This window comes from Durio zibethinus, chromosome 18 (genome assembly GCF_047325235.1).
Source record: "Durio zibethinus cultivar Kanyao isolate XHJ-2024 chromosome 18, ASM4732523v1, whole genome shotgun sequence".
Lineage (NCBI taxonomy): Eukaryota > Viridiplantae > Streptophyta > Magnoliopsida > Malvales > Malvaceae > Durio > Durio zibethinus.
In genome coordinates, this window is record NC_143179.1 from 16,216,665 (window position 1) to 16,242,334 (window position 25,670).

A 25,670-nucleotide genomic window follows, 5' to 3' on the forward strand; every position below is an offset into this window, starting at 1 on the left:
CTTTTTTTAATTATAAATTTTTAAAACCTCTAATTAAATTTTATCTAAAAAAATTTTAAAAATTAATTACAAAATTAAATACAAAATTCCACTCTCACCCCCCAACACCCCACCACACCCAATCCCTTCCCCACCCCCTACAACCCACCCCACCCAATCCCTCCCCATCCTACCCAATCCCTCCTTACGTGCTTGCCTTAATGCCCCTCAAATGTTTAATTGTAGCAGGACAGCAGAACCATCTAGAACTAGCTTTTGTTTATCTTCTTCGTGCGTCCAAAGCTTTGTTTTTCAAAAATTTCTTCTTCTTTCTTTTTTTTTTTTCATCTCTCATTTTTTCTCGCATCTTTTCATCATTATCACTTATCCAGTACACCTCATTTATCTCTCTCAAGTCTCAAACTCTCACAACAAATTATTTTACAAAAAAAAAAGGTAATTTAACTTTCTTTTCTTACATTTTTTTATCTTGAATGTTGATTGAAAATTTGATGTTGATTTGAATTTAGGTGTTGAAATACTGAATGGTTGAAACTTGAAATTTTATTTTTTTCTCGAACTATTAGATCCGTGTAGGAAAACGGAATAGCGGCAATAACAATCCATTATTGTCGCTATTCTCCGTTAAGCCATTATTTACGATTGTTACACTCTGTTTTTGTTGTGAATGAGTTTTACAATCGTGTTTTGTCTAATAGCTGTGACGGGTAGTGATGCTACCACTATTTTACGATCGCTAGTCCGCTTTTAAACTGCTATTTAAATCCTTGATCCAAATTTAACTTTTTTTAGCCATTTTTATTAGTTTTTATGTTTAAAAAATTCATGATATAAATTTTGCATAACAACTCATCATTTTTAGTGTTGCATGGCAACTCAACCTTTTTTTTTCTTTTCATTTTGCTATTCATCTTTTCTTTTTTCTTTTTTTTTTTTTAATTTGTTCTTCCTTTTTTATTACATCAATTGTTTGAAAGAAAAGAGTAAATGGATGTGTCCACATGGCGATGAATTTCAGTTTTTTCCTTCTTTTTTTTTTGTTTTTTTAATTATATAAATATAACAACAAAAGAAATTGGCAAATAAAATTTTTTAAAGATAAAAGTTAATTGAAGTATAAATGATAAAATAACTCCTATTAAATGAATTTTAATTTGTCCGAATCCAATAATTTGGTTTTCTCAAATTTTGAAATCGAATTGAGTTTTTTTTTTAAAAAATAGGACACAAAATGAATGTAAGTTTAAAGTATTTTTTTCTATATGAATATATATAAAAATATATTTTACTATATATTTTATTATTTTATATATGTATTATATTAATAAAATAATTTATTATCTTTATTTTAAAAATTAATATTTAAAACTCAATATAGGATGTCAATTAACATCCTTCATGAGCTCTTTTTTCTGATTTTATGTTTTTTTTTTTTGTCTCATTTACTCCTGTTTCCACTTTTCTTTTCTTTTTTTTGTTTTGTTTTGTTTTTAGCATTTATTTTTTATTAGATTAATTTTATAAGAAAAGGAAAACAATTAAAATATACATGGTTTATTCCCGTTTATTTTTTTTTCCTTTTATTCTTTTAGTTAAATAATTTTTAAATAAAAATGGTAAAAACAAAATATTTTACTCGAAACAACGCATGAATATTAATTACTATAATTTTTGCAGTCGACGATTATTGTTTGCAATGAAAAAAATGCTTTAATAGGCAAGCGTTTGGCATTGCTTTGGTTAAACTAATGTAAAAAAGATAACATGCCTGAAATGAACATGATTCCGAAATAATTAAAATAAAAAATTTATTTACTTTATAGTTAGACTCAGAATTATTTGTCAATACAAAAAAAATAAATTAGGACATTTATATTTTTAATAATTTAATAAAAATTGTTTACACTGCATTTGGGAAAAATAAAAACTTAACCAAAATTGGGATTTTATATTACAATTTTAATGGTGCTTGCTATTGCAATTGCGTTAAAATTCACTGGCTGCAATCAAATGCAACTTCAAATGCAATGCCATTAAGGAGTTTGGACCCATAAGCTTTTGCCTCATAAAGTAGGGCGCCCTATTTTGAGGATAACCACGAAATTTTCACACCAAAAATAGATGCATTAAAGCCAGGGGCCCTTGCCTTGATGGGAAAGCAAAGGCCCTGGAATCAAGGTTTCAAGTTCCACCCTTCATGTTAGTTTTCACCATATAGAGATGTACCTTACCCACATGCATTGGGGAGAAAATAGGAACCTATGGACGAGGATTACGAGCAAAACGCTACAATGATTCAAGTTTCAACCAGCTTAACCGAGTAAATTCATTTCCCCCCCTAAGGAAATAAATGATTAAATGAGAAAAGGATAAAAAGCCCTGCCTGTAAATCGAATCACAAGGATGAAGCTTTCTCCTCCAGGGATTCTCTAACTGCCTTTAAGAGTAATGGCATCAACTTCTGATTGGTAACAATGATGCCTGTATCCAGATCAAGATACTTTCCCCTGGAAAAATCCAATGGGTTCCCAGCAGCATCAGTGACCACACCCCCAGCTTCTGCAAAAGATTAATGGCAAAGAGATTTGTCAAAAAGTATTAAATGCAAGAATAGATAGGGGAAGGCACAACCCAATAAGGGCAGTGATGCGATGAATAAGCCAATGCCTGCCTAATAACTAACCATTACATTCCTACCCTACACCTTAAGTTGAGAGAGATATTGGTCCATACCAGTCACAACAATATACCCAGCAGCATGATCCCATATTTTCTCTCGGTACCCTTTGTGAGGAAGACGCAGATAAATGGCTCCATCTCCTCTGGAAAGAGCACCATACTTTGCCTGGCTATCAATCCTAACTGGTGGTGCTTTGACGCCAAGTTTCTGTTTACATCCCAATGTTCAGTACATTATCCAAAAATAAAACTTAAAATGTGTTTATATATGTAGAGGGAGAGAGAAAGATATATATATATATATATAGAGAGAGAGAGAGAGAGAGAGAATACTTGGGCAATTAAACTAGATAAATCATGCATGGAATGTGCTGCTTCATATGACTCAAAGAATGATGCTTCTTCAGGATTTTCAACAGCACTTACTTGCACCTGAATCCCACAAACATGTATAAGTTGCAAGTTCGCACTCAGAATAATGGCAATAAAATTATAATAAATCATTACAACCTTCACCGTTGAAGAACTGTCAAGTGGCTGCATATAAGTTCCTCCACCAACTTCAGCAAAGAAAAGACAACCAACTTCATTATTTGGAGAGTGCTGATTAGCATCACTGATGTAAGCTAAAGGAAGATTTGGACAAGCCAGCACACCCAAAACAACTTTTCCTCTGTCTAGCAAAGCCAACGCTATTGCATATTGATCTCCTCTTAGAAACCTAATGTAAAATATCAAAAAGCATACTTATTCTTCAAAATTGGTCTATAAGCACACAAAAACAGAATAAAAGATCATTTTATCAACTGGAAAACAGTAGAGATCATTATTTAGAAATCCAAAGATGAAAATAAACAAAAAGATCAGCTATTTCTTTCAAAGCAAATTATAAAGAAATACAAACACAACATATATAAAAAAGATAAAAGGAAGATAATTAGATAAATAAGCTAAGGTTAGCTGGGACCAGTCATTTAATTCTAAAGCACTAAATTCAAAGGTCTGGCCATGCAAAACCAAGAGAGAATTATGGTTTGTCTTGCATCTAGTATTTTTAAGGCACCTCTTTTCCTCTATCTCTTATCAATCCTTCTGCACTAAATAACAGAAAATAGAGAGAAAATCTAAACATTCCCCTGCATTAATCTTAACCGAGCTAAGGAGTGAAGTTGGAAGTAGACTAAAACCACTTATGTTGGATAAGGCATATAACAAACCATAATGCACTTGGTGAACATAAATCACTATTATATCAGAGACCAATGTCTTTATGACTAAAGCAAAATCACTCATGCCAAATAGTAAGTTTCAGAGCTCACCCTTTAGTACCATCTATAGGATCCAAAACCCAGTGTCGACCTTGGGAACCACCTTCAGATTTGCCACTGTCAATGGCCTTGAGAACATCTTCTGTGGATAAAGTAACACTGTATGATCCATCAATAGTTAGAGAATCATTCACAAGTTTGGTAATGCGCTCTACTATTTCCTGGGCACCATCCTTGCGAAGATCTTTAGAATCCTAAAGAAAACCCAAAACATATTTAGAAGGAAAAGAACAAAAAATTCTACAATTTAAAGGAAAAAAGAAGATGGCTTATGAATGTTCCTGAAACTATTCTCCAGAAGAGCAAAGATTTACCTCCTCGGCAACTAATGAGAATTCACCAGGAAATTCGTGCTGCAGCATAAAACTAACCAGTGCTTGTGAGCCTGATGAAAATTTAAAAATGTCAAGGAAACATGTTAGTTATCAGTTAAGATTTGCCAACTCCAAAAGCTGAAAGATGCTGAGGTCAAGAATATAAAAAAAATTTAAACCAGAAACTTGATGGATAAACAGTCTAAAATATAAAAAGCAAATTTCATAAATCGTTGCATCAAACCAGTTCGCATATGACACATGCATCATCTAACAAGTACATAATATAAATAAGCATAAACAATAAATATAAGTTATGATCACGTTTCCCGCTAAACTCTGATATGTAAGGAAAGGGCAGATGACTTTAGAGGAAGGTAAAATAGGAGGTAACTATTGAGCAAGCTAATGTCTTACAGGGCAATGTAATGACAATTGAGATATGCTCATCAAACAAAGCACTACATATAGCACAACTATAATATTTTTTCACTTTGGACAAACTATGGCATTTTGATTCACCAGAAAAAAAAATTTTTTCTTTCAATAGAAAAATTTGCTTAATGCAGCTAGGAAAACATCATACAACTCAGTAAATTCCCTAGTAGTAACAACTAAACTGCAAATATCATGGTAACAATATGAAAGAAGCATGTAAATCACCCAGATAACAAAGGAATGGAAACCCATTTTAATCCAAGATGCATATTTAATATAATATATATATATATATTTATATATTATAGTAGCAGGTGAATAACTGGTGATTAACTTAAGAGGAAGGCACAAAGAAAGTTTCAGAAACGTACCATAATCAGCAACTGTTACAGGAGTTCTATCATTTTTGGATTGAACATCTGATTGAAGTAAAGCCTTTTGCACTTTCTGAAGATTAAAAACAAACACCCAAAAACCAAATTCAGATTCTATACATTAACAGCTTTATATTATCAAAATTTTCAGAAGCATCACCATAGATATATATATATATATATATATATATATTTCCTTTCATATAAAGTATGGTAATTCTCAAGAAAAGCCTAAAACTTAAACTGAAAAAGTGAGATACAAATATACAATTCGGTGACTTCAATACCCCTAACATTAGACAGGTTGATAATTCCAAAGAATCTGCAATTACGTTTTGAAGTAAAGTAAAATTACACAAACATACTGTGCAAGGAAAAGTCATTATACCAAATGAAAACAATAGCGAAAAAAAACACAGATTTTCAAGTAAAAATCTAATGATATGAGAAAAATACTAAAAACCCATAACAGAAAATGCAGAGAAAAAGGGTTTTTGGTGAAAAAGGGAAACCTGGCAGAGACGAGCAGCGAGAGAAGCAGCTTTCTTGGCAGCAGCGATCTCTTTATCATAAGACATTGCAACAACCACTGAAGAAAAACAAGACGAAGAAGAAGAAGAAGAAGAAGACGAAGGCAAGCAACTGAGATGAAAACGAGGAGGTTTTTTAGTAGAGGGGGTTACAAATCTCAACCAATTTAAAGAAATATGCATTTAATTCAAATTCAATAATTCAAAACTAGGATTTTTTTTTTTGGCACCCTTCGCTTTTTCTTTTCAGAGCACAATCATTCGACTGAATGATAAATTTTACTGGAATTTCACATGTTCTTTGAATAATGGTTAAAGATATTTTAGTGAATAAGACGCACAGTCGTCAGGAAAGTGGTTGGCCGTCCACGTGCTCCACTCAATCGTCACCTAACTATTGTTATTATAAGAATATAACCACAAACGATCATATATACTATAATCATACTTCAGAAATCATTGAATAATTTAATTAATTACTCAAAATATGATTAATTAAATTTAGATATAATAAAATTTAAACTTAAAATTTCATGAAATGATCACTCCGCTATTTGTTTAATTAAGTTTAATAATTTATTTGTAGTTTTCAATTTCAACGTACCAAGTGTTTGCAAAAAAATTGTTAAAATTTTACTGGCATATTTTAAGTTATACATTGTGGATGTTTTTTGCATTTTATTTTGAAGACTGTAACCGAAATGAGTTTAGTGACCGTAACGGTGGTCATGAAAAGAATGGGTTTCTTTTTTGTTTTTTAGGTTTTGCGGTAATGAGTAGAGGGGTCCTTTGCCTATGGGTGGTGGAGGGTAGGTTTGGTTTGTTTGATGAGGAGGCTGTCAGTAGTCACGTCCTAAGGTTAAGTTAGGTTTTTTGGTGTCAAGTAAAGGGTCCTCTGCCTTTTAGATGTGGTGGGATTCAAGGGTTAGGTTTGTGTTTGATTTGTTTCGTACATATTAATTTTTAAAAAATATATTTTTTTGAAAAGTAAAAATATTTTATTGGTTGATTGAGTTAATAAAAAATATTTTTTATTATTTCATTGTTTTTGGATAATTTTTAAAAAAAATAATATTAATATAATTATTAAAATATATTAAATTTATTTATTATTAAAATTATTAATATTAAAGAATAATTATATTTTAATAATTATATTTAATATTAAAATATTATATTAATATAAAATATTTAAAATAAAACTGTTTATTATTCTTTATGTTAATATTTTAAAATATTTAAAATAGTATTACTATTTTAAAATATTATTTATTAATATTAAAATAATAATATTTATTATTAAAATATTTAGATTTTACATTGAAAGTATCTATTATTAAATCATAACAAAAAACTTTGTTATTTATTTATTATTTAAATAGTAATATAAAAACCTTAATAAATAAAATATAAAATTATATATTTTAAACTAGAAAATAATAAGAAATTATAAAAAATATTCATAAAAATAATATTATTATATTATTTAAAATTAATTATTAAAATAATAAAAATATTATTATATATGTTATTATTTATTATAATAATATAATACTATTTATAACCGAAATATTTTATATTTAGTAATATACAAAATAAAAATATTTAACATTAACAAATCCAAAAACTTTTAATGTTACTATTTTAATTTTTTAATTAAAATTAAATAAAATATTTTTATTAATATAATAATATTTCAAGTCGAATTAAATTAAATTCGAGTTTAAAATATTATATTCAAAGTTTTATTTGAATAGAACTATCAAAATATATAAAATTAAAAAAAATGTAATATTAATATTTTTTAAATAAAATTAAATAAATATATTATTTATTAATATAATAATATTTTAGATCAAACCAAATTAAGTTTAAATTTTAAAATATCATGTATAAGATCTGATTTGAATAAAATTATGTTTAAATACATTTATAGACAATTTTACTCATAAATAATATTTTTTTGAAAATTGTCTTCCCCTTTGGAAATGAAAAGACAATGTCAATAAAAATAACCTCATTTTTTATTGATTAAAAAATTATGTTCATTGATCAATCAATTTTTTATCAAGTAAATATTTGAAAATACAAAGATTATTTTTTAAAAATTATTTTTTTGAAAAAAAATCGAATTTTGATTTGATTTAGTATGATTTGATTTGTTTCAGGACGAGGTTGTGAGTAGTCTTATTTATGGATCGGGCCACTTGTTCAAGTACAAAGGTTTATTTGAAATTTGAGAAAGTTACAATAAAAATATTAAACTTATTAAATAAGCATGAGTTTAAATTGAGTTTTAGACATAATATTTAAGGTTTAGATTTAGTTGGATTTGATAGTTATATTTTTTATATTTATAATTATATTATATAAAAATACGTAAAAAATATGCATATACCCATTAATATATATGCCTATATGTATTCAGTTTCTCTCAATTATCAAATTAATTTAACAAAGTCATCTTTTTAAATTTTATTTTGTTGATTATTTATTTTATCAAAGTTAATATTAATTATAAACTTTATTTTTATTTTTATTTTAAAAAATATAATCTGAGCCCACTTGGACGAATTTAAACAATTTACTTTCATTTAGAATCTGATTTTAGTAGCAAATAAGACTAATATTATTTGATTGAGTTACATATAAAAATGAATTTTGTATTATACCATGTTTGTATTTAAGGATATAAAATTATCAGCATAATACTTCAACCTTCATTATATCAATCACTTTGATATCTCATACTAACGTTATTAATTAATTTGTTGATGTTACATAAATATCCAACAAGATGTTAATATATGTAAAAAAATTCAATCAATACTATATCATCAATTATTACATTAGCAAGAAAAAAAATTAAAAAAAAAATCTGAAAAATTCAAAATTTTTAAAAAATCTATAATATTTTTAAAAATTATAAAAATTAAAAAATAGGAAAATTTCAAAAAAATTTCAAATTTTAATAAAAAATAAAAAAATTCTACAAAATAAAATTTCTTAAAATTGAAAAAAGATTTACAAAACTTAAGAAACTGGAAATTAAAAAAATTTAAAATTTTTTGAAATATTTTGAAAACTAAAAAATCTAAATTTTTCAAAAAGTTGTTGAATTTTTTTGGATGTTTATTAAAATTTTTAGATTTTTGAAATTTTTAACTTTTCAAAAATTTAAAATTTTTTTAAAATATTTCAATATTTTAATAATTTTTAAAAATATTTTAGTTTTTTTTTAAAAAATTTATAATTTTTTTATAATTTTTTTTAAAAAAATTGTTTTAATACTAATATAATAATTGATAATGTAACGTTAACTAAATTTTTTATCACGTGTCAATTTTTTTATCATATATTCATATCACATTAACAAATTGATTAACATCGTTAATTTCATACACTAAAATGGACAACATAATAAAAGTTGAAATATTATACTAATAATTTTATTTCTTTAATTAATAAATTAATAAAAAAATATATAGTATAAAAATAATTTTTATATTTGACCCTATCTGATTGAGCCGAACTTGAATAAATTTAAAACCTATTAATATCCTATAGATAAGCCCGGTTCTGATCAACCCATGAATAGAAGCATTGTGTTCTCTCATATTTTATTGTGAGGACTGTAACCGAAATTAGTTTATATGGTAAGTGATTATGATGATACTCATGTAAAGGATAGACTGACAGCAAAGGGGATTCTTCTTTTATTTTTTCGGTTTTTTGGTAATTAGAAGAGGGTCCTTTGCCTTTTGGTGGTGGATTTATTTTCAAGGGTAGGTTTGGTTCGTTTAATTAGAGGCTGTGACTTTAGGTGTTGATACATGGCTGGAATTGATACAAATTATTAAAATATAAATATGATATAAATTATAAAATATTTTTAAATTTAAATATGACATATTTATTATAAATGGATACAATAATTTAGGTTATTATATTATGTAAAATATTATATTTGTATTATATTTTATACGAAAATTATATGTTACAGATTATGTCGATATAAAAATATAAAATATAATTTTTTGATTTTATTAAACATATTTATGATTTTTCAAAATTTTTAAGCATTATTATTTTCGTATCCTTTAGTTGTATTATTTTCGTATTATATCACCGTATCATATTTTAAATTGTCAGATCTAAATATAAGTATTGCACATTATATGACGTGATTAATATATGTATAATTCTCGTTTGAACATGATACAAATAACATAACATAACACAAATAAACATGATTGTCATAATATATAAATCCAAAAATTTATAGCTAGACTTAACAAATTGAGTTACCACCAATCTTTTTTAACTAAATGTAATTAGCCACCTAATGAATTTACCCTTTTAAGGAGCTCCTAAGCTTGACTAAGGGTCTAAAAAAAAAAGTTCAGGTCTACTAACCAGAATAAAGTTTGAAAGTTTAGTTACATGTGGGGAATGTTATAGCACCCATATATACCCATCCACAGGATGGTACCATTTTATTTTAAATTTATCATAAGATTCTGATTCTAATGGTTTTATATTTTTATGTTAAAATATTAAAAATAATTCTTAAGATTTTCCATCAATCTAATAGAACTCTTAAAAAAATTTTCATTTATTTTCGTGACGAGGCTCCGTCATCGAAACAAAAGATTTAATCATTTTTATTTTATTTTTTTGGTTTTTTTGTTGAAAATATATTTAATTATTCCATCATTTTGATCAAATTAAAAATATTTTTTTAATTTTTAAATTTTTCACAATTTAGACCTATTTAAAAATTCTTTTTATTTCTTTTTTTGAAAGAAAATAATATGATAATTATTTTTTTTGAAATTTCATTTTAAATTCTTCTATTTGGAACAAATTTAAAGAAATTTCACTCCTAAAGATTGAAAAAAAACCATTTGGAATAATATTTTTAATTTTTAAATTTTTCACAATTTAGATATATTTAGAAATTCTTTTTATTTCTTTTTTTGAAAGAAAATAATATGACAATTATTTTTTTTGAAATTTCATTTAAATTCTTCTATCATTTGGGACAAATTTAAAGAAATTTCTCACCTTAAGATTTCTTAAAAAATTTACCATTTAAAATTTTTAAGATTCTCATCCTTAAATAATTGTTAAATATTTTCAATCAAAATTTTTTATTTGAAAAATAATACAATTACTTTTATTAAAGTTTCATCTAAATTATTCTATCATTTTGGATAAATTTAGAGAAATTCGTCATCTAAAGATTTCTTAAAATTTTACAATTTAAAACTTTTAAAAATCCCATCCTTAGGTAATTAGTATTTTTTCAAAACTTTATTAATATTTTTATCTTTTATTTTTTTTATTTTTTTATTTTTTGTTTGAAAATAAAATATTAATTATTATTATTGAAACATTATCTAAATTATTCTACCATTTGGTATAAATTTAAATAAAATTTTTCACGTAAAAATTTTATAGAGATTTACCATTTAAAATTTCTATAAATTTCATCATTGTATAATTAATATTTATTCTAAAAATTATTTTTTTATTTTTTTGTTTTGTCATTCTTTTTCTAAATTTAATCATGCAAAAATATAAGAAAAAGAAAAATAAACAAATGGAATAAATAAATAGAAATAATAAAATAAAATAATAAAAAAATAAAAATACCAAAATAGGGCATGGTTCGACTAGGCAGCTGCGGAACGACTTTGCTATAGGTATGAGAAGAGGCTAGAATGGCGCGGCTCGCAGCTCGGCTCGACTCGAACCAGGGACAGTGACGTGTGTCACAAATGAGTCGATGCTACGGATCAGGTCACTTGATTACAAAACGCATGAATCTTAGCTGAATAAGACGCCCAAAACGACATCATTTTAAGATGGTATAAAAGCCCACATTCCAACCTTTTTCCTTCAGATTTCTACTTCTCCTCTTTCTCTCCATCCCTTTTTTCTCTCCATCTCTCTCTAGATTTAAAGAACTTCGATTAAATTCTTCATCGAATTTTGATAATCTCACCAAAATCTGAGTTGAGTCACCTGATGTTCGTCAAAAATTTGCGGGAGGTTTGTTGGTTTTATAAAAAGTGATGTTGAAAACTGAAAACCTCGCCAAAATCTGGAATTCTTGTCAAAAAATTCAACCAATATTGGAAAGTTCATTAAAAAATTCAACCAACAACGAAAAATTCACTGAAAAACTAAAAAATTTTCAAAAAAGTTTGTCAAAAAAAATATTCTTTTTAACCCAAAATTTCTCCAAAATTTTCTGACCACCTTCGACTTTCTTTTGTGTGATCTTCTTTATGTTTATTGATCTGTGTTTTCTATCTCTATGTTCTTTGATCTAATTTCTGCTTTGTGTGTTTCTGTGTTCTGGTGCTATGTCAATTTATAAGAAAAGTCAGAAGAGTTTTTGATCAATCACAATTCATCCTTTTACCAGACTTTCACATTATCCCCGAACATAAGACTTATCCTAAAGAAATTGAAACTAATTGCAATTCTGCTAGCACCCATACAAGACAGAATTTGCATTTTTTAAAAATTTTTTCCCTTTTTTTTAGTTATTATCCCAAAAAAACTAAAGATAAATCAATTAAGAATGAAATAAAAAAAATCACAAAAAAATCAAAATAAAAAAAAATAAAAGCCCAAAAAAATTAAAAATATATAAATAAATAAAACAGCTGGGCCTAACTACTTAAACCCTATTAAGTTAGGCCTAATTGATTTGAGCTCGGACCAACTAAGATATCTACAATGATCAATACGGATAACAAAATTAAAATAATAAATAATTATCCATTTAGACGTTGTAATTATTCAAATTAGATTAAGTACTAAATATCTGAATACACTAGACGCTAAACATTAAAACAGTAGTCTATTAGACATTTATTTAGTGCAAATTACACTGATTCAAGTCTAAGTCTCTAAAAGTGATGTTTCATTAAAAACATTGAACAATAGCTTACATAACAAAATAAAAATATTTTCAATTCATTCCACACTCTATAATATATATTTAAAATAACAAAATAATTCACAATTGTACTTCATAATATACATTTAACATAACATCTTTAATTAACAAAATACTCGATAATATATATTTAAAATAGTAAAATAATAATTACAATTTTTTAAAATATATGTTGTTTTTAATTTCAAATGTATAATTTTTTATCTTGATTTTTACATATGATTAAAAATAATCTCTTATATGATTCATATTATTAAGATAATTATATAATTTCTTATCATTATACATGCTATTTAGAATAATTTATCAGTATAATCTATTATTATATATTCATGTAAATTGGATTAGCTTAAAAATGACAATAATGTTGGATACTACTTGTTATTAGTAATTAAGTATATATTGTCATTCTCAATTCATTTTTTAAAAATATTTTTAATCTTATTATAAAAAGTTACAAAGCACAATCTATATTTAACATGTTAAGATTTATATATATTTAATGCATATTACTAATATAAAAAAATTTGCAGATTAAAAGTATAAAAAATTTAATACCCATTTAATATACATTTAACGTATATATTTAATATATTCATTACTAATATAAAAATATAAAATGTATACATAATTATCTTTATTTTTAGCACCAACAAATCTAAAATGATGAGCTATTAAAGATTAAAGAATAAATTACTAAATAATAACTTATTGTACTAATATTATTATTTATATTGTACTTCTTTTATTAATATCAAAAATAAATTTATGTTAATTATTAATAACTAAATGCTTCAAAATAAATTTTATATGATTATATTGAACAAGTAATTAGGTATCATAATTAAAAGGTTGAAAATTATTTTACTTAATAAAAAATTTTTAATTCGAACTCGAATTCGAGCACAAATAATTAAATTTTTATCGAATATAAAAATTAAACTTATTTTTATATGTTAATTGAGTTTAATCGAGCGAGTTTGAGTAGTTTAATTTTTATTTTGAGTTGAGTTTGAATTAAAAAATAAAACTTGATCAAATTCGAATTTGAGTTTTAAATTTTGAATTTTGAGTTCTTTGAATTTAACATTGTGTCAACTTGAATTTATCAATTACACTTATAGTTTATAACTTGTGACTTGTGACATTGTTTCATGCTGGACCAGGCCTTACCAAGCCAACATCATCAAAAGTTAAGTTTGAGCCCACATATTATTTTAACATGATTATACTCGGACAAAAACCGGAAGACCATACTAAAGCCTAACCAGAATTCATGCCAGGTCTATGGACTTGGACAAGCCCGCGACCTTTGGAAAAACCTAGATTTATAATTATACAAAATTTTGAAGGCATTCGACGGATAACATGCATGGGTTGTATCTGATCTCTTAATTGTTTATATTTGGATTCCCAAAAGCTTCGCCATTAATTAAATTCTCAACCCTGCTAAATTGTTATCATAGCTCTTAGGCCATTGAAATTATATATTATAAGTATATAAGTAAATTAATGTATACATATAATTTTTTTATATTAAATATAAGTAAAATATAAAAATTATTGTATTAAATTTTGTATTGACATTTCAAATACAAAAGATATTTTTTTTTATTTTTATTAAATTCATATATAATTTTTGTTAAAATTTTAATTTTTGTCACTTTTTTTTTTTTTTTTTGTTGCTGACTTTATCTAATTTAAAATTATCAAATCTAGTTACAAAAGAAAGATTATATGCTTACTTCTAGCTGAACGTGCTAATACTTGTCTATGATCACTTTAGCAAATCAACTCGAAAGCTGCGAGCTATTAACAATGTCTTTTAATTTTGGAAATTTAGTTGAATTACTGGGCAATTTGTTCATCGTGAATTTCTCCATGTGAGACGACAAGTCAACACTTTAGTTCATAATTTTATTTTTTTGGACAAACTTTTGTTCATTAAATTGTTAGAGGGTGGATTGCAAATTGAAGAATGAATTCGGTTCCAACTGGGGTAACTATTATGTTATAATTTGAGTTTCATTGATGAAGCAACTTTTATCCAAAAAATTAAACAAACCAAACGTCAAATTGTAGAGGTTCTTGCATTTGTAATAGACACTGCAGAGAAACGTATACCATTTCATGTTTCTGATTTCAACTTGAGACGTACTATACAGTACTTATATAGTTTAATTAGAATCGTTATTGGTTCATTTGTTTTAGACATACAAGAATTTTGAGTTATACTCATTTCATTTCAGGATCCTAACTCAAGAAACCTTTTAAAATGGAGGTTCAATTACTTTACTGCTGAGTGAGGATGGATATATGAATCATGGAGTTATTTTAAAGTTTTTCTAAATGGCTGAGAGGGCCTCAAAGTTGAGGTTTTAACTTATTTTTTTAGCCGTACGAGATTTTTAGATTTTGTCTCATGTATCCGCCAGGATTTGTCTAATGTATCCGCTTTTTATGTCGGTTCAAAAAAAATTATATATTGTTGGATTTAAAGGACTAAAAAAATTTACTTCGTCACAGTCTCTCGAATTCAAACCTAAACAACCAAGATAAGGAGGAGCATAATCTCTTTACCGTTTGAGTCAGACATCTGTCCAAATGATTTAACTGATCTTGCTGGTTTGCTAACATTCTTAAAATGGAGTGCTTTCTTAGACTTGTAGACCGTAGAAGATAGAGACTTTACCAAATGGGACGGGCAGCCACCCAAGCCATAATAATTCCCTCATTTTCTCCAGCCTTCTTTCTTGTTTGCAATAACAAATAAGAAAAAGGACAAAAAAATAATAATAATGATACAAATTGTGATAACCCGTCTGAGTTTTTTTTCTTCTTTTACATTGCTAAAACAAGGAAAAGCTTTGACATGTCATGATCATAATAATCCATAATGGTTGTGAAAAAGATAAAAGGTGTCGTGTCGTGGAATTTAAGTTATTGAGTTGAAAAAGTGGTAAGAGGTTCCAGAGTGCAAGAGTTGGCAGATTGGTGATCGAAGAGGCGGTGTGAGAAGCAATTAAAGGCAAAATTGGATGGGGTAAATACAGTGGAGAACAAATCACAAAATCCAGTAGTTTGCTATTCACCACTTATGATAACTACAAATGGTGTATGGCAAGGTGATAACCCCTTGGATTATTCTAACCCCTTGGATTATTCGCTCCCTCTTTTCGTCTTGCAGTTGACAATGGTCGTTGTCACAACTCGCATGCTTGTTTTCATCCTCAAACCCCTACGCCAACCACGACTGGTTTCTGAGATTCTTGTAAGTTTCTTATTCTTCATGCAAATATATATATATATATATATATATGATAATGTTGCAATATAGTTGGTAAAGCGGTGTTATCCCACGTTTAAATATTTGGTTTTTTATGATTTTATATTTATCTTGTTCGTTCCATCTATTGTCAATTAGTTTTAAGTTAAATATTTAACATGTTATTTTTTCTGTTGTTCTTGTTAGTTAGTTCTGTTGGGGAAGGAGGTAAGCTTTCCTAAAATTAAATCGCCGACACACAAGAAATAACTAATTTTGGGTAATTATAAATAAATTACTCTACATTTCTATTAAACTCAATTAACCTTTTTATAGACTTACTAACAGAAAAAAAATTCAAACAGTTAACAGATAATGAGAAAGTGGAGAAAGTGGCTGAATATTAAGAATCACTCAATCACGTTTAACAACTACTACTAACAACTACTACCCACTAATTTTAAAAACCATCGTCTATTACCAACTATATCCTAAAACTCAGGACTTTGAGCCCAAACAATGAACTCAATTTTAAATCATTCTTCAACACTCCCCCTTATTCAAAATCACATATTCCAAGACGTAATCTGATGTAGTAAAATTTTTTTCTTGAAAGTACTTTGGTGAGAAGATCTGCTAGCTATTCATTTGTTCCACAATGCTCCATTTTGATTACACCATCTGTAACTAAATCACGAATAAAATGAAAGTGCATGTCGATGTGCTTTGTTCTCCCATGAAATGCTGGATTCTTTGTCATAGCAATTGCTGACTAGCTGTCACAAAAAAGTTTAGTTGCTCCGTCTTAAACCTGACAAAGATCTGCAAGAAGTATTCTAATCCAAATTGATTGATAAGTTGTTGAAGTTGCTGCTACATACTTAGCTTCTAAAGATGATAAAGCTGTTGTAGCTTGTTTCTTTGAACTCCATGTGATGGCACCTGATCCAAGTATAAAAACACTTGTCGAAGTACTCTTTCTATCATCCAATGAACTTGTCCAATCACTATCTATGAATCCATATAGCCTGAAGTTTGTAATTTGCCAATACCAAATCTCAAAATCACTAGTTCCACCAATATAATGTAAGACTCTTTTTGCCAATGATGTTTTGTGAGACTTTGCATAAACCTGGATATTATACCAACAGAAAATGCAATATCTGATCTAGTATGGGTCAAATAAATCAAACCTCCTACTAAGCTTCTAAAAGTCTTTACATCAACCTTTTCTGAACCATCTTCAACTTGTAACTTCTCATTCATGTTCATGGGTGTGGCAACTGGATTGCACTTGAGCAAATTAAATCTCTTAAGTAGATCCATTGCATACTTACTTTGAGAAATGAAAATTTCATCCTTGCTTCACTTCAAGCCTTAAAAAATAATGCAACAGACCCATGTTTGACATTTCAAATTCCTTCATCATGTTAGCTTTAAATTTAACAACAAGAGAATCACATGAGCCCATATAAATAATATCATCAACATAAAGGCAAACAATTATAAGATCATCTTTTTTTTTCTTATTCACATAAAGAATAGGTTTATTCTCACTCCTTGTAAAGTCATTGTGACAAAAATAGCTATCAATCTTACTATATCATGCCCGTGGTGCTTGCTTTAACCCGTAAAGTGCCTTCTTTGCTTGTACACCTTTGTCTCTTTGCCTATGATCACAAACCTTTTAGGTTGAATGACATACACCTATTCTTTCAAGTCTCCACTTAAAAAAGCAGACTCAATAACAAATTAATAAACAGGCTAATGAAATTGTACAACCAATGCTAAAATAATTCTCACCATTTCAAATCGAGCAACCGGAGAAAAAGTTTATTTGAAATCAATACCTTGTTGCTGCGAGTATCCTTTTGCCACCAACCGGACTTTGTGCTTTTGTATGGTCCCATCAGCGTGGTATTTAGTTTTGAACGCCCATTTGAGGCCAATTGCATTTTTGTCTTATGGTAAATCTACCATTTCCCATGTTTTATTCTTTTGAATTGCCATAATCTCTTCTTGCATTGCATTCTGTCATTTTTTTTGGTTTGCTGTTTATTTAAAAATTGTTGGATCTGAAACAAAGAAAGCAAATTAACAAGTTTCATAAGTCTCATTCAAAGATCTGAGCTTTCTTGGAGGTGTTTCATCTGATAATTCTTTCAAATAAGGTGTACTGCTATGTCGTGAGGTTGGAGGTGAAAAATGAGATGAGGAAACCGATGAATAAAAATTACCTAGAGAGTTTGTGGGAATTGATTCGACATCTTCATTTGCTGCATTCTCATTTGGATTCTCACTTTCACTTAGAATCATAACTTGAGTAGTCTCATTTTTGTCATTCTATTCTCAACTTGTATCTTCATCAAAGATCATATTTCTGCTAATAATCACCTTACCATTAAGAGGATTATATAGAAAATATGCTTTGGATTGAGTGCAAGATCCCACAAAAATGTATTTTTTAGATTTTTCTTCAAGTTTGTGACGAGTTTGAGAATTAACTAAAGCATAAGCAACACAACCAAAAATCCTCAAATGGGACTGCTTTTGTAGAAGAAAGATTTAATAAGTAAACAACAGTTGCCATAGCTTCAGCCTAAAAATAATTCGGTAGTCCTCTCACTTGCAATAAGCTTCTAGCCATTTCCACAACAATACGATTTTTTCTTTTAGCTACACCGTTTTACTCAAAGGTTAAACTCATTAGATAAAAATTCTCTTCCTCGATCAGTGTGAAAAGCCTTTATGAAAGTTTCATTTTGTTTCTTCACAAGAACCTTGAATTTTTTGAAACTCTTAAAAGTCTATGACTTATTGGACAGAGAATAAACCTAACTCATTCGACTACAATCATCAGTAAAGAGTAAAAAATACTTACTCCCACCAAGTGATGTAGTTCTATAAGCCCACATAAATCGACATATATCAATTCAAGGCATTCAAAGGCTCTTCATGACTGTCCACTTGAAAATGACTTTCTTACTTGTTTCCTATAAATACACCGTTCACATAAATCAAGAGATCTAATTTTAGGCAATCCAAAAACCATACCTTTCTTACTTAGTAACTGCAAGCCTTTGATATTGAGATGTCCATATCGTAGATGCCACAATTTTGATTCATCATTCTTGCTAACAATGAAAGCTTACTTTTCCACATTAGAAATTTTAAGTGGAAACATTTTATTTTTTGTCATATGCACATTCACCATAAGTTGTCCAAATTTATCTTTAATCACACATACTCTATTTTCAAGCACAATTACACATCCACCAACCATTAGTTGTCCAACACTCAACAAACTATGCATCAAATTAGGAACAAATAAAACATCAGAAAGTAATTTTATTTTACTATTGCTTGCCTCTACTACAACAGTACATTTTCCTTCAACTTGCATCTGCTTGTTATCCCCAAGTCTGACTTACAACTTTTCTGACTCATCAAGATCTTTAAATAGTAATCTATTGGGGGTCATATGGTTCGAGCACCCACTATCCACAAACCAAACATTATTTAGAACTTCATTAGTAGGTAAATGAGTCATGAATAACTTACTTTTTTTGTTTTCTTCCTTCACATAGCTCACTTGGTTCTAGCAATTTGCTTTTACATGCCAAAATTTCTTGCAATTGTAACACTGAAAAGTACTCATGTTCCCTTTTTGCTCACCATCAGATTGCCTCTCTTGTTCATCAGAATGGCCTCTTCCTCTACTTCTGCCATATCCTCTTCCACGAAAGCCTCCTTTATCACGTCTTTTGCCAACGAACACTTCCTTTCTAGTTTTTTCTCATTTCACTTGAAATGACTTCTCATTAGTATTCTCTTGTGATCTATTCAGCCTTGCCTCATGAGCTTGCAAAGAACCTATCAGTTCATCAAAGGAAAAAAATAGACAAATCCTTAGACTCTTCTGTTGCAACAACTATTTGATCAAACTTTGGAGTTAGGCTTCATAAAACTTTGAAAACAATAGTCTTGTCAATAATCTTATCACCATAAGATCTTAATTGAGTAACAATAGAAATTACTCTAGAAAGAAAATCTTACACAGTTTTCTTACTCATTATCATCAAAGTTTTAAACTCATGTCAGAGAGTTTAGAGTTTCACAGCAATAACTTTTGAAGAGCCTTGAAACTCTTTCTGCAAGGTTTCCTAAGCTTCATTTAAAGTGTTGGCTGCTACAATCTTAAAGAAAAGTGTCTCATGAACTGTCTGTTGAATGATAAATAGGGCTTGGGAATCCTTCTTCTTGTTGTCTTTTAGTCATCCTTCATCGTTATCATTTTCGTCGTATCTGGTTTCTACAAAATCCCAAGGATCTTGAGATTTGAAGAGTGTTTTCATCTTAATGCTCTATAAGTCGTAATGTTTTCCATCGAACACATGAATGATGGGTTGGGCTACATTTGAACTGCTATTTACTGCCATTGTTGACAATTCAGTGGATACAAAAATGGGTAAGGATATTAAGACTCTGATACCAAAGATTTGTTGGGGAAGGAGGTAAGCTTTTCTAAAATTAAATCACCGACACACAAGAAATAACTAATTTTGGATAATTATAAATAAATTACTCTATATTTCTATTAAACTCAGTCAACCTTTTTATAGGCTTACTAATAGGGAAAAAACTCAAACAGTTAACAGATAATGAGAAAATGAAGAAAGTGGCTAAATATTAAAAATCACTCAACCACGTTTAACAACTACTGCCAGCAACTACTACCCACTAATCCTAAAACTATCTTCTACTACCAACTATATCCTAAAACCCAGGACTTTGAGCCCAAACATGAACTCAATTTTGAATCATTCTTTAACATGTTTTGCATTTTACTTTTTTCAAAGTTTGTCATGTCATTTAAATATTAGGTTTATGTAACTTTGATATCTTACTATAATGAAAATTTTGCAAGAGGCCACAAATAATAACCATGTGCATTTTGTTTTTGTTTTTTTTTTTTTTTTTTTGATGCTTTATGAATTGCAAAAGTATTTAATGGACGGTTCAACTTTTAACAGGGTGGAGTACTATTAGGTCCATCCGTGCTAGGACAAAAGCAAAGAAATTGCCAAAAAAATATTTCCCTTAAGGAGTGTCAAGGTGCTTGAAGCAATGGCAAATGTAGGTCTTATTTACTTCCTCTTCCTGGTTGGTGTACAGATGGACCTTTTAGTGATTCGCCAGACAGGGAAAAAGGCTCTGGTTATTGCCATTGCAGGCATGATCTTGCCCTTTGCAATTGCCGCCTGTTTCTCTTTGATTCACCATGTTAGTAAAGAAATCCAAAATAATAGCACCTCCATCCTCTTCCTTGGTGTTACTCTCTCTGTCACATCATTTCCAGTGCTTGCTCGAATCCTTGCGGAGCTGAAACTCATTAATTCAGAAATTGGCAGATTGGCCCTGTCTTCTGCTTTTATCAATGACATGTGCGCTTGGATTTTCTTAGCTTTAGCTATTGCCTTGGCAGAGAATGAATCTGCCTCCTTAGCTTCCTTTTGGGTGATTCTTTGCAGTACAGCTTTTGTTGTCTTTTACATTTTTGTTGTTAGGCCAGCAATTCCCTGAAGGAGAATCATTCAGCGAGTTTTATATATGTCTCATTCTAACTGGAGTTATGATCTCGGGGTTCATTACAGATGCCATTGGGACACATTCAGTTTTTGGAGCTTTTGTGTTTGGTCTGATCTTTCCCAATGGACCCCTTGGAATTACTCTAATAGAAAAGCTCGAGGACTTTGTGTCAGGGCTTCTACTCCCTCTCTTCTTTGCTATTAGCGGGCTCAACACTGATATAACTATTATCAAAGGAGGTCAAAAATGGGGAATCTTATTTCTCCTTATCGTGCTTTCCTGTGCTGGCAAGATAACGGGAACTCTTGCTGTGACAACCTTTTACCAGATGCCACTTATTGAAGGAGCTATACTTGGCTTACTCATGAACACCAAGGGCCTCATGGAAATAATTGTTCCTAACGTTGGCAAAATTCACAGGTTACTCTCCCATCATATTATTCCCACTGCAAACCCTCATGAACACCAAAGACCCTGACTGATTATTACTAATAAAAAAGAAAATTCCCTGAATTGCAGGTCTTAGATGATGAGTCATTTGCAATCATGGTGATTGTAGCAGTGGTTATGACTGGGATTATCTCACCCATTGTGGCAACCGTTTACAAGCCATCAAGGAAGTTTGTACCATACAAACGCCGAACACTTCAAAAATCAAAACTAGATGGAGAGCTAAGAGTGCTTGTGTGTGTCCACACCCCTCGTAATGTCCCAACAATAATTAACCTACTTGAAGCCTCTCATCCCATAAAAAAATCTCCAATATGCGTGTACGTGCTCCATCTCGTTGAACTCACTGGCTGTGCATCTGCCATGCTCATTGTCCATAACACCCGCAAACCTGGTCGCCTAGCCTTAAACAGAACTCAAGCTCAATCCGATCACATAATCAGCGCCTTAGAAAATTTCGAGCAACATGAAAACTGCGTCTCCATTCAGCCCCTCACAGCCATTTCCCCTTACTCCTCCATGCATGAAGATATTTGTAGCTTGGCTGAGGACAAACGTGTTGCCCTCATAATCATCCCTTTCCACAAGCAACAAACAGTTGATGGAGAGATGGAAGCCACAAACCCAGCATTTCGAAGAGTTAACCAGAATTTACTTGCAAATGCACCTTGCTCCGTGGGAATTTTATTTGACAGAGGCCTAAGTGGGTCAACACGCTTTGCAGCAGACGACGTGTCTCACCATGTAGCTGTGCTATTTTTTGAGGGTCCGGATGACAGAGAAGCTCCTGCCTATGGATGGAGAATGAGTGAACATCCACGGACTATCCTTACTGTGCTGCATTTTGTTCCAGGTGAGGATGCAGATGAGTCTGCAGTGCAGCCTACTTCTGATCTATATGACCCAAAAGTATTAACAGTGGAAACAGAAAACAGAAGGGAAAAGCAGCTTGATGAGGAATATATAAATGATTTCAGGATGAGGAAATGAGTCAACTATATATATTGAGAAGGTGGTCAACAATGGAGAGGGAACGGTTGCAGCGATAAGGACATTAGACAGCAACCGCGACTTGTTCATCGTTGGGAGAGGACAAGGAATGATATCACCACTCACAGTTGGACTTACCGACTGCAGTGAGTGTCCAGAGATTGGTGCAATCGGAGATATTCTAGCATCATCAGATTTTGTATCAACGGTATGTGTGCTGGTGATCCAACAGTATGCTGGGGTATTGCCACTTGAATTCATCCGAACACCAGATGCCACTGGTCTACCAGATGATGAGCCTTCGAACAGGTGGACACCAACAAGAGGACTGGCTGTTTTTGACTGGTAAAAAATAGAGAACATTACTGGTGGCACTGAAGAACATTTGTCCGACTAAAAGAAAACAACCTCAAACCAAAACACAAGCTATTACCTCCATGCTTTCTTTTCTTTTTTCTTTGTCTTCTTAACTATGGTATTTTTTTTTTTTTCACTTTCTTTCCGCCATTGTTTAGAATTCTGGTTACAGGTTTCTTTTTCATTTTATCTATGTACATTAGAAATAGAATTATATGGCTGACAATTCACAGACAATCTTTTAGCTGATTGTTCCAAATTGTTTGTAAAACATGAGTTTTCCAAGAAAATTATGTTCCAAATTGTTTGTGAAGCATGAGTTTTCTAAGAAAATTATGTATTTCAATCTGGATAGTGAATCAGTTCATATGTTGTTTGCGAAACATGTCAAAATCAAATTGAGAAACATAAATACATTTAGTGAATCAAGGCTAAAGTGCTCTCTGAAGCTCTAATTGCTGATAAATCAAATACAAGCAACCGATTCGTGCAGCATTATCAAGGCCAGTTGATTGATGATTTTTCTTTTTTTTACCCCTGGGGGCTTGAAGGAGAAAAAGTTAATTTGTAGAACTGGAAAATAGCTTACTTTTTTCTGATTCTCTAAGGTAAGCAAATTGACTTCTCTCGGCACCAATTTGATATCCATCAACGAGGCTGCACTGATTTCTCAAGAAATAAAAAGAGCTAGAAAGAGTACAGAACCACGGTGAAACTACTGAAAGAGATTCTGAACGGCCAATCGGTCATGTTTAACTATATTTTATAAGGGGTATGAATCATGAATTTTAAACGGCCATGTTCTATAAACGAACATTTCGTTTGCTGGTAACTGTATTAACTTTGAAGAAACATAGTCTTATAATTTGATTTATAAATTGCAGTTGAAGAATGAAGGTACGTATCACCAAGAAATAGGAAGCCAACCATGGCCGCAAACGAAATAAATGGTTTTGCGTTCTGTTGTGTAAGCCCTCTGGCCCATGGCACTCACCCACCAAAATCAGCTCCTGGTCATGAAGGGAGACAAAAACAAAGAAACATATGATCCCTTTTCCCCCATTTATCTTAAATTCATGAGCCAGACAAATTAAACTCATCTAAAAAATATGTTTGCCTTGCAGGCAGTGGCGGATCCATGCTCCAAGGTGACACCCCAAAAATTAGAAAATAAGAAAATGTCAAGGAAAATTTTCCTTGGACACCTTCAAAATTTTTTCTTAAACACATTATCCATCAATAAAATTGATAAATCCATCAAAAATTGTATATATATTATAAGTGAAAACTCCTAAAAAAAATCTGGTTGCACCGTTGCCCGCAGGACCATATTTTATGGATAGCAAAAGTCTGCTGCGCCAAAAACACACTTCCCTCCTTTCTCTTTTTATTACTCTCCTTCTCTCCTCCATTGCTTATCCCAACACCATCAAGACAACAAATCAACTCAGTAGCCTATTTTCTTTCTCTAGAGCACCAGAACCCCCTGAAACAGGAATAAAAGACTTTCATGAATTACTAGAGAAAGAGTTACTGATCAATTCAAATCGGATGGATATGTTAAATGCAAAGTGCAAGAATGCATTTCAAATCTTAAAATTTGATATTTGAAACCCTCAGATTTCCAAATTTGTATCTTTGTGCTTCAACGGTCACCTAAACAAAGGATTTGAGTTTTAAAATCCAAACTCAAATGGATGCATCATAAATCAGAGTCACGCTAATGAAGCATTTAACGCAAGTCTATGATACCAAATGAAGCATCATAGCGTTCAGGGGCGTAGCTAGGGAGCTGGCAGGGGCCATCGCTCCCCAAAATTATTTTTACATCATTGTAGTAGAATACTTTATCTCATAAAAAATAATATTTAATTTCTTTGATATAAATCAAGCATGTAAATCCGGGAGGCAACATCTTGAACCAACCAATCAAATCCCTCAAGAAGCCCTTCCCCAGTGTATGCACTACAGTCAACAATAATTTTCCAGTGCCGTAGGTGTTTCATCCTTAGCTTCCGGGTCTCCTTTATATGTATATGCAAAACGATACATGTTTATAGACCTTTATTGTTTTGTTGTTGGGGTAAGTATTAAATGTTAGTTTTTTTCCTTTGTTTTCGGTTAAGAAAATTGTTAAATTTAACCCTACAACTAATTGGTAAAAAATAGAGAACCGACTTATTATATGTATAATCACAACATACTCGATCAAAACTTGGCCAAAACCAGTTAACAAAAATATTTCTAAAATTTCAGAAATCAGAGCATGATGTTGAATGATCATTTAACCTACCCAACAATAGCTTCTCAAAAATTCATTCATTTAGGTTCGACAATATTTTTAACTTTTAATTAATGTTAAGTATAGATTCAATTTTAA

At 29.8% G+C, this 25,670-nt stretch overlaps 1 protein-coding gene and 1 pseudogene across 1 annotated transcript; one reads left to right on the plus strand and one right to left on the minus strand.

The window, feature by feature from the left end:
- Nucleotides 1-2,103: 2,103 nt before the first annotated feature.
- On the minus strand, nucleotides 2,104-6,051 carry LOC111300625 (3'(2'),5'-bisphosphate nucleotidase 1-like). The gene is made up of 8 exons (XM_022896253.2): nucleotides 5,646-6,051; nucleotides 5,131-5,206; nucleotides 4,322-4,392; nucleotides 3,999-4,201; nucleotides 3,190-3,400; nucleotides 3,013-3,111; nucleotides 2,734-2,887; nucleotides 2,104-2,559 (listed from the first exon to the last, which is right to left on the minus strand). The coding sequence occupies exons 1-8, from the start codon at nucleotides 5,844-5,846 to the stop codon at nucleotides 2,396-2,398; spliced, it is 1,179 nt and encodes a 392-aa protein (XP_022751988.2). The 5' UTR covers nucleotides 5,847-6,051; the 3' UTR covers nucleotides 2,104-2,395.
- Nucleotides 6,052-6,435: 384 nt separating this feature from the next.
- On the plus strand, nucleotides 6,436-23,474 carry LOC111300979 (cation/H(+) antiporter 15-like; annotated as a pseudogene).
- Nucleotides 23,475-25,670: the final 2,196 nt, after the last annotated feature.